This window comes from Cajanus cajan, chromosome 11 (genome assembly GCF_000230855.2).
Source record: "Cajanus cajan strain Asha chromosome 11, NIPB_CcT2T_4, whole genome shotgun sequence".
In the NCBI taxonomy this organism is placed as follows: Eukaryota; Viridiplantae; Streptophyta; class Magnoliopsida; order Fabales; family Fabaceae; genus Cajanus; species Cajanus cajan.
Genome location: NC_138527.1, coordinates 41,113,544 through 41,123,599, shown reverse-complemented (window position 1 = coordinate 41,123,599; position 10,056 = coordinate 41,113,544). Strand labels below are relative to the sequence as shown.

The following is a 10,056-nucleotide window of genomic DNA, read 5'->3' as shown; positions in this document are numbered from 1 at the left end:
TTTTCTCACTAACTTCTTCGTCAATAACGTCTTCCTGACTGTCCCCATCTATGACTGCATCATCACTCTCATCGTGAAAAGAGCCTTAAGGCTAACCCTCTGCAACATGTTGACATATGGTTGGTACTCTCAATCTTTGCAATGGTTGCAACTTGCAACAACACTAGTGGAAATAAAGTGCCTTAAGGTGGTGTACACAATGGTTTGGAGCATAACCCTCGTGCGGTGCTTCTGATGAGTGTGTTATCTATACATATCCCTTACAATGGCCCACACCAAGAGCATTCTCTAAACCAACATGATGGTCGTGGCCCATAATAGGAACATGTCAATTGGGTAACGTGGTTGGAAGGGGTTGCTAAAAAAGGGTAAACTAGGAAAAAAATAGGAAAAAATAAAATTCCATCCATTATTTTACAATGATCCAAATGTGATGACTCATAATTCTTTCTCATGATGGGAAACATGATTTAGGGGGGTGTATTGGTTTAGGATTTCGTAGGATTTTAAAAGACTTTTTTTGAGTAAAAAAATCCATTGGTATTCAATCAGGATTTTATGTCACTTAAAAACAATCCAGTGGTATTCAATCTGGATTTTTAGGATTTTTTAAAGAGTCCATTAAAATCCACTGGTATTCATTTGAGATTTTTTACAACTTAAAAACAATCCATTGGTATTCAAAAATTTAAGGATTTTAAAGGATTGTTGTGAGAGAGGGATTTTGAAAGACTTTCTAGTGTTATCTATAAATACCAGATTCATAAAACAATCCCATCCAAACCCATCGGATTTTGAAGGATTGTTTGAAATGATTTTTCAAGTGTTTTAAGAATTTTCAAGTGAGTTTTTCATCTTTTTTTTCTATGCTCCTGTCTTCTCCATTTTTTCTCTACTAATAATACTACACTATTGTTCATTGCTCATATATAATACTATTCTCATACCATTCTCCTATTTTGTGAAACTCTAATATGTAAATGATAGTGTCATTGACTTGTTTTATTTTTCTGTTCGTTCTCTTTAATTGACTTACTTTATTTTATTCTATGTAGTTGAATTTGTTCCTTTATATAACACAAAAAAATACTTGAAATTTTAACTTTTAAGTGATAATTTTTTTTATGACACACGTTAAGAAAAGAAAAAGGTGAAAGATGAAATTGATATCATAATCTCAACAATATATATATATATATATATATATATATATATATAAAAGATGAATTTGTTAGGGTTTTTGTGAGTAGAATGAGATAAAAATGAATCTTAGTAGGGGGAAGAACCCTCTTAGCATAAAAATTGCGAATTCTCTCTTTCCCTTGAATTTGTTACTCTTATCCCTCCTCCTTTTATGACTCAACAATTATTTTATTTTTTTTACTATGAATTTTTCTTTTTTATTTTTATATTATGAAATTAAGATTTTTTATATTTTAAAAAAGAAAATTAACATAAGACATTGCAATATCTAATTTTTTAGGGTTTAGGATTTATGCCTTCATTAACTTATTTTTTAAAAAAGAAAATATTGTTAAAATATTTGTTAGAATAATTTATATTTATAAATATCGTTAAAAATTATCATATATATATATATATATATATATATATATATATTCTCTATATCTAAATACTTCTGTTTATATAAAAAAAATTATATATCTAAATATTTTTTCAGTATCGAATATACTAATTTTTTTATATAAAAAATTATCTTATGTTTCTATATTTTCGTTTTTACATTTTTTTTATAATAACTGAGGTATTTGATCCATTTGGATAGCAAAAATATATTCGATCTTGTATGATGGTGTGCTTCTAAAAATAATAATATAATTTTATTGATTTTGTCTATTATCCGTAATTATTTATATAACTATTTTTTAACATATATTGTTTTAGTAATTCAAATGGGAGATTCACAAGGAAATAATAAAGAAAAATGAAAAGAGAAAGAAAACTATGAAGCTTGGATTAAGGATGATTCCGATGAATTGTTACAATTGATAGTGGATGCTATAAAAAGAGGATAGAATATTATAGAGAATTATTATTATTATTTATCTAGACATTATTTTTTTTATTTATTATTTTTATCTTTGACTCTTTTTAAATTTGAATGTATAATTTTTTTTAAATCTTATCAAATGTCAAAACTCCACAAAATCCCACAGAATCCATTAAAATCTTAATTTAAAAGTCTTGCAGAATCCATTAAAATCCTGATTTTAAGTCTTGTAGAATCTTGCAAAATCTTAAAAGTCATGAAAATCCTGCAAAGTCTTTTAAAATCCGCAGGATTTTTTTTAACTAAAAAAGTCCTTTAAAATCCTAATCCAATACACCCCCCTTAGTCTCCCACCCTAGAATCCTTTGGAAACTAAAAGCCAATTAAATGAAACACAATCTATGAAGGCAACCACCGTTAATTATTTAAATGAGACTAACACAAATCAAACATTAACATCAATTAAATAAAAATAGAACTAAATTGTCTAATTTAAAAATAATGACTAAACTAAAACAAAAATAAGGGACCAAATTAATGAATAACTTAGTCATATAAAAATTTGTATATATGATCTACGTGGAAGGAACTTTCAATTTAATAGTGATTTTTTATGAAAATATCATTTATTTGAAAGTCATTGACTAGTGTGATAATTAGTAAAAATTGTACTAATATATTCTTATATTTCTCCATATATATATATATAATGAAAGAGTATTATTTAATGGTTATATAATATAAATGTAAAAAATAATTATATTATTAACTAATTTAAAATAATTTTTTCATTATTAAAATGATAGATTGGAGATGACATTTCATAGCTACCAGAAAGAAAGTCAATAATATGTTGAAAATTATTAGATTAAGCATTACTATATACTCAATGGTTAATCAAAATGCAGTAATATTTAATTTGACCAAAAACTTTGTTTGTTGATCGATAAAGACTCTTGAATAGATATACTTACAAAAGTAAGATTTTATAATTTCAAAGTATATATTAAACTTTTGTTATGAAAATTGTAAATTTAGATTAGATTTTGTTCCATTTATATCAATTTATAATGACTTATTTTTATTATATATGACTTTTAAAGTAGAAGTAAATAGAAATAAATCACGAAACTTACATTTATAAGAAGAAAAAAAGTGAGACGGAAAAAATTGACAAGGGTTTTTTAATTATCCTCAGAAGAAAAGGTAAACGGAGGAGGAAACATTGCTGTTAATTAAGCTTCTAAAATTGGTGATTAATAGCAGAAGTATAGGATTTAGATTCGTCAAAAAGGCTTACGCGATCCTGCAATTCTTGTTTGAAAGTGATATACACTAAAAAACAAGGTGAAAGCGTACAATCGGAAGTCTGGAAAGAGGAGTTAATAAAAAAAGAGTGTAGATATATTAGTATATTTTGTTGAATGCGATATAAAAAAATAATGATATTATGAAAAAAGTATGAGTGGATGTGTAAAAAAGAATAGACATAATTGAGGAAAGGGAAGGTATGATTTTCCGTTTTGATGGGAGTGGGAAGGAGCTAACAGCTAAGGGTATGTTAATGCCACTGTCAGCGTCAGCGTCAGGCATAACGGGTCAACACCCATTTGCACCTTCAACTTGTTTCCTATTCTATTTCTATTCATAATCATTTCATTACCGTCTTTGTCCGACCAAACTCTTCAAAAAAAACCTCTAAATATATTTGCAACATAAATCTCATATTATTATATCAAGCTAATTTTGACAGCTTCATTATGTTTCATTGTTATTTTAATAAATATTGTTGATTTTAGATATAGACTTTTACAATTTTATTTTTAATCATCATTTAAAATCTTTCATATATATTTTATAAGTTATTATTTTTATTTTATTTTATTAATGTAGAACTTGTTTGTATCTCAACATATATGATATTATTTATTTTCTTTTAAAATTTAATATATCAAAAATTAATTTAAACAAGTTTTTCTTTACAATTATGAAAATTTCAATTATTTTTAATTTTTGTTTTAAATTCATTAAAATTATATAAAAAAAATATTTTTAGTCCTTAAAATGCTTTAAATATTTTTTTTTTCAGTTTAAGGATTAGGGAAAAATATTTTAAAGAAAATAATATATATATATATATATATTGTGAAATAAAAAAAATTATAATATCATATACATGTACGAGCACAATATACACACGTATATAATAATAGTAATATAATACTGAAATTTTTTATTAGAAATGAAATAAGTAAAAAAATAATAATTAATTTTTAAGCCAATAATCAAATTCTTTTAGGCAATAATGATACTAGCTAGCTAGTAATGCACATTATTTAATATTTTTTTTAAAATATGCATATATAAAAGATATGTACAGTGTGTAGAAGAAATATATGGTTAAATTGTTGAATAAAATGTATTAAAAGAATATAACCCCTATTTATTTAAGTTACTCACATAATAATAACTAGCTTAAAAAAGTTCTAGTGTCTCTATGTATTTTTTAAAAAATAAAATTAAAATAATAATAATAACAATTAAAGTTGAATTTATGTGAATGGTTAATGATTAGAGGGTAAGAGTAATTTTGAGTAATTATTTAGAGGAGTGAAAGAATAATGAAAAAGTAAAAAAAAAATTAAATTAAAAAGATATGAAAAAGGAAAAGTGTTTTAGAAGTTAAAGGATAAATAATTAATAAAATATACACACCAAAAAAAAAATATCTTTATTAATAGTTTAGATAACCATATTTATTAAATGATAAAGAGAAAATATGATTTTTATAATAAAGTTAAATTTAATCAATGTGCTAAAACAAAATTCTAGAATCCGACTTTTGTTCAGTCCTTAAAAACTTCTGATTTACGTTACGCATAAATTAATGGATGAAATTGTGTTACGGTTGTTCACTTTACTTTTTTGTTTTGTTTTGTATAATGATTGTCAATAGCCCAATATTGAAGCTTACCCTCAAGTTTGCTGTAATTTGTACGTGTGTAAATTGTTAGTTTAATTCAATCGTAGTAAGCTGTAATATCTCAATAATGATTTTCAATCTTAAGTAGCTCTTACTGGTACTACAATTTTACTTTTGAGAAAACTTGTCCACCAAACAAAAAAAATAAATAAATCAAACACACATCCACAGTAAGGATAAGAATTAATTATAGATCTTAATCACTAGTGTTAATTCACATTGGCCTTATTTTTCTTCGCGTGAAGGATATCTAAAGGAAAGCCAGGTCCTTTTTTTTAATACTGAAATGGGGGTAACTCTTTAAAAAATTCTCACAATAAGTAATTTATTAGAAAATCTAAATATAGGTGTACCGTATTGGTTCATTTCCGATATGGTCCCGGAGAGCAATTGCTTCAGTCCTTTCGCCTTATAGGCTCATGGCTGGGGGCAAGTGTACCATCTCAGTTTATTCTCGATATGGTCTCGGGGAGTATAATCCATTAAAGCCCTTTTGCCTTATAGGCTCAGGGCTGAAAGGCAAGTGTACTGTATCGGTTGATTTCCGATACGACTCACAGGAAAATAACCGAGACCCTCCTCACCTCACCATGTGGTAGATCTCGGCAAAGGCCCGATATGGTTTTGCTGCAGGGGTAAACCTGATCGGAATCCGACTTGATCCCCATGAGGGTGATCTCGGCAGAAGCCCGATCTGGTCGCGTGGGTGAGATCGGTCAGAGTGAGTTCGGCCATTATAGGATCGGCCTGGGTGAGCTCGGCCAATACCCGAGCGAGTCTTACCTCTCGCATTTGATCCGTGAACTAAGGATGAAAATCCTATCTTTAATAATCAAATATTCCCAATGGAAACTGTTAAGCAAATCCCCACATTCTCGGGGTTCACGAGGCCCGTGAACAAGAAAATATAAAACCTAAAATCCTAAGGCTAAGGGAGCAGATTACACTTTTGAATGCTCTGACTCTAAGGATTAACCTAGGAAGAAATCCTAGTCCACCCTTTGGCCGGAACAATAGGTAAATTTAAAAATGCACATTTCGATTCTTTCATACCCCATTTGGATATAAAAATAAAGAATAAGAGAAAGTGAAATGTAAATATATCATTAATATTTACTCTTCTAGTAAAGGGATAGTAGCCAGAGAACCCTTAGTGATGTGAACCCTAAGAGAACCTAGTCGTCGTCCTGACCTAGAACATTCAAGAATGAGAATAACCTACTTTTTCCTAGTCCATTTTTTCTTATTTATATGGGTCTTATACTCATGATACGAATCTTTGATCTCGATTCCTTAAATTGGGCCCGGATAATGAGCCTATGAATCGTATTTATAATTATAATCAAATCTACGCAAGAATCATGGAAATCACAAATTAACCTTGATTAGTTTTAACGGAACTCACTCGTTAATACACCTATGACTAGCTTAAAGTTCGGGTTGTTCGGTTGGATTGAGACCAAGAAGATATGTATTGTTCGACCTGCTCGACAAATTGGGGACCAAGAGGGTACACAACCCTCTCGACTTGCGCATTAACGAGGCGAAGAGACATTGATTGGTTAACTCGGCAAATTGGAGATCCGGAGGGTACACAGCCCTCCCGGCTCAAGAGTTGGCGACGCGTAGAGTCATTAATCGGTCAACTCGACAAATTGGAGATCCAGAAAGTACATTTACAAATTAGTTCCACTAATATTTACATTTTCATTTTATTTTTTGAACTAATTATCGGTTTGCGTAGTATTTATTGACGTGGTAGTCTCATATCTCATCATTGATCTAAACTCAGTGTTCCGACAAAACTTAAACCTTGATTAGCAGAAAACAAAATAAAAGCTTAAAAAGTAAAAAATGTTGGACGTGCTAAAATGTTGGAAAGAGAAGCCTTTGATGAAATAATAGCGAAGAACCCATAGTTTGACCAGACGTTTGTGGGTGAAGACAGGGATGAGCCGCATTCAAAAGACTCGGAAAGAAAATGGGTTACATTTTCACACGTGCTTTTATTGACCCGGGTATGAACCGTGTACGCTGTCCCTATATAAAACCTCCTCAACATTGTTCCTCTCATCTCACATAATTAATCTCTTCTCTTCAATCTTCCTCCTCTCTCTCTTCTAATTTTCCACTCTCAAGGTACCCTATTTTCTCAATCTCCTTTTCTTCCGCGTGTTTCTGTTTTCTTCATTAATTATCATCAAACTTAACAAACACACCCTTCAAACATAAGCAATTAATTTCACTTGTTTTTTCTTCACCACTTCTTTTGCCATTTCATCCATCAAACTTTCATTCACTACTCCTCTCATGCATGTGCACATCTGTTTACTAGCTATTTGGAAAGTACTCAATTAATTAGATGCTCCCCATCTCAGACTCAAATAATATTAATTGATGTCTTGCTTGACTTACTTTCAGTGCCCTATACTACATCAAGGAAGAAAACCGAAGATGATGGAAATTGCATCCACCAACTACTTGCCTGAATTTGTAAGCATGCATACTGACAACCCATCATATGAGCTGGGAAATTCATCTTACTAATTTGACTTTTTAATTAACAGGAATTGGAGTATCCAACCTTCTTTGATCAATACCCAATGGATTCTTTTGCATGCCCACCACTTGATGACTTTGACTTTGAATCTTTCTCAGGGTCCCCAGAGAGCAATTCCTCCTATCAGTTCAACTCCGAAAGCACACCAAATTGTTTCCCAGTTGAAAGTCTTGATCAGTCTTATTCTCCTGCAAGACCAATTACCAAGAGGCTCAAGAAATTCAGTACCTTGAACACTACTTGTGCCGGTGACCTAACACCACACAAGGTTTCTGCTTCTCCATACTCCCAACTAATTTCCTTTGGCCACTTTAATGCCCCATCAGGTGCTCCCAAGCAATTTGACAACTATGTAAAGCCTAAAATCGAGAACACGTATAGTGAGAACATGGATTTTTCAGCCTTCGTTTCTCAAGGTTCATATGAGGACAAAAGTTTCCTATCTTCTGATAATCTAACGAATCAGCCTGTTATAACTACTCGGAACCCAATCCAAGCCCAAGAGCACGTAATAGCTGAAAGAAAACGAAGGGAAAAACTAAGCCAGAGATTCATCGCTCTTTCTGCCATCCTTCCTGGCCTCAAGAAGGTACCCTTAGCTTAACAATTGTTATCTCATAATCGGTTTGAATAAATTTCTTCCCAAATACTTGATAAAAAATATGAAGAAAAAAATTACTTCTAAAATTAATTTATGTTAAAAATATGATAGAATTCGTATGAATTAGCTTATGAATCATTGGAGATGTTTATTTTATTTTTTTTTATAAGTGTTTGTGAATAAATTTGTCCAAAAGATGACTTTAATCTCAATTCTCATGCACCATGCACCTCCAAACAAACCACAGATACCATTTATGCAATATCAACACACGCTTAAAGACTTAACCTAAGTTGAACCAACTATAAGTAAATGTGGAACTTAAGTTATATATATGGTTGCATGCCAGATGGACAAGGCTTCTGTGTTGGGAGATGCTATCAAGTATGTGAAACAACTACAAGAGCGCGTGCAAACTCTGGAGGAGCAAGCAGCGAAGAGAACAGTTGGATCTTCAGTCCTGGTGAAAAGATCTATTCTCTTCGCCGACGATGACGATTCTGACAGCCACTTCGACCATTCACTCCCCGAAATCGAAGTCAGAGTTTCTGGAAAAGACGTACTCATCAGAACACAAAGCGACAAACACAGTGGACTTGCTGCAGTGATTCTCAGCGAATTAGAAAAGCTTCATTTCATGGTCCAAAGTAGCAGCTTTTTGCCCTTCGGCAATAACAAAATTGACGTAACTATTATTGCTCAGGTAAATAATTCAATACATATACCAAGTTTTGAATGTGTAGTACTCATTAACAATACTCATGCAAAGAGATAGTTAAGTTATTAATTAATTAACTAGCATGTCAGATTAATTAAATTTAGTTTGATTGCCTAATTTCTCACATAGTATTTGTGTTTTGTTTCAGATGAACAAGGAAAAGTGCATGACAGCAAAGGATCTCCTAGGAAGGTTAAGAGAGGCTTTGAGTCAGTTGATTTGATATGGCAAAACAAGTTCAAGGAATATATTTATGAGTGATGTGCATGATTACAAGAATAAGTTAAGTCAACAATGATTTTTATCGCAGTGCTTTGTTTTTCCTTTTTCTTCCATGATGTGGATTCTGGAGTTAAATATGAAGGGCCTGCGGTTATCTGTTGTTGGCATAGGGTTTACATGGGTTTGTTGTGCTGTGAGGTGTGGGGAGTTTCAACAGAAACAGATGATGCCATTGCCAGAGTGTTTTGTTCTGTTGTTTTTTGCGTAGTTGATTGGTAGGCTATGTTTCCCCACACCAGAATAGCATTTTCAAATCTAGATACTTTTTTTCCCCCACATCAATCAAGAGGGGTTTTTTAGAGGCTTTGACTTACAATATAGAGCTCTTTCTTCTTTGTTCTCCTGTTGTGAAAAAGGTTTCGGATTCATAGATACTAAATATCGGGCACTTTATTTAAATTTGTTCATGTTGTCGTTTTGTGTTCTGTTAATGTTAACTTTTGTATAAAATTATTCTGCTTGTAATAGCGACTTAAGGACAAGTTGGTGTATTTTCTTAATATATTTTATACCGTTTTGTTGCATATCTGTTTTTTGGGTCAAGGTATATCTTGCTTCGAATTAATATTCATTCATATGTATATTGCTTGTAAAATGATGTGTGGACACACACTCAAATGCTAGTTGACACAGGTAGAGATATAAAGAGAGGAAAAAATATCTGATAAGTGATAGAATTTAAAAAGATAATCAAAGAAATGAAGATAAATTAAAGATATTAATAAAGTCTTTAAAGTTGAGAAGTATTTAAATATTATTATTCGTAGTATTTCATCAGATCCGATAGGGTTTTTTTTTTTAGGACTGAGATCCGATAGGCTGATAGTCTATAAGCAAAGCTCAATATATAGGGTGGTGCCCGAAAATTTCTACTTGAAATTCAAGCAAGAAGAAAAAAGGA

General features: G+C 30.9%; 1 protein-coding gene across 1 annotated transcript; it reads left to right on the top strand.

The window, feature by feature from the left end:
- Positions 1-7,008: 7,008 nt before the first annotated feature.
- Positions 7,009-9,679, top strand: LOC109801109 (transcription factor bHLH25). Its single transcript, XM_020362101.3, has 5 exons — positions 7,009-7,133; positions 7,416-7,487; positions 7,562-8,143; positions 8,505-8,858; positions 9,022-9,679. The coding sequence occupies exons 2-5, from the start codon at positions 7,449-7,451 to the stop codon at positions 9,094-9,096; spliced, it is 1,050 nt and encodes a 349-aa protein (XP_020217690.1). The 5' UTR covers positions 7,009-7,133; positions 7,416-7,448; the 3' UTR covers positions 9,097-9,679.
- The last annotated feature ends 377 nt before the right edge of the window (positions 9,680-10,056 follow it).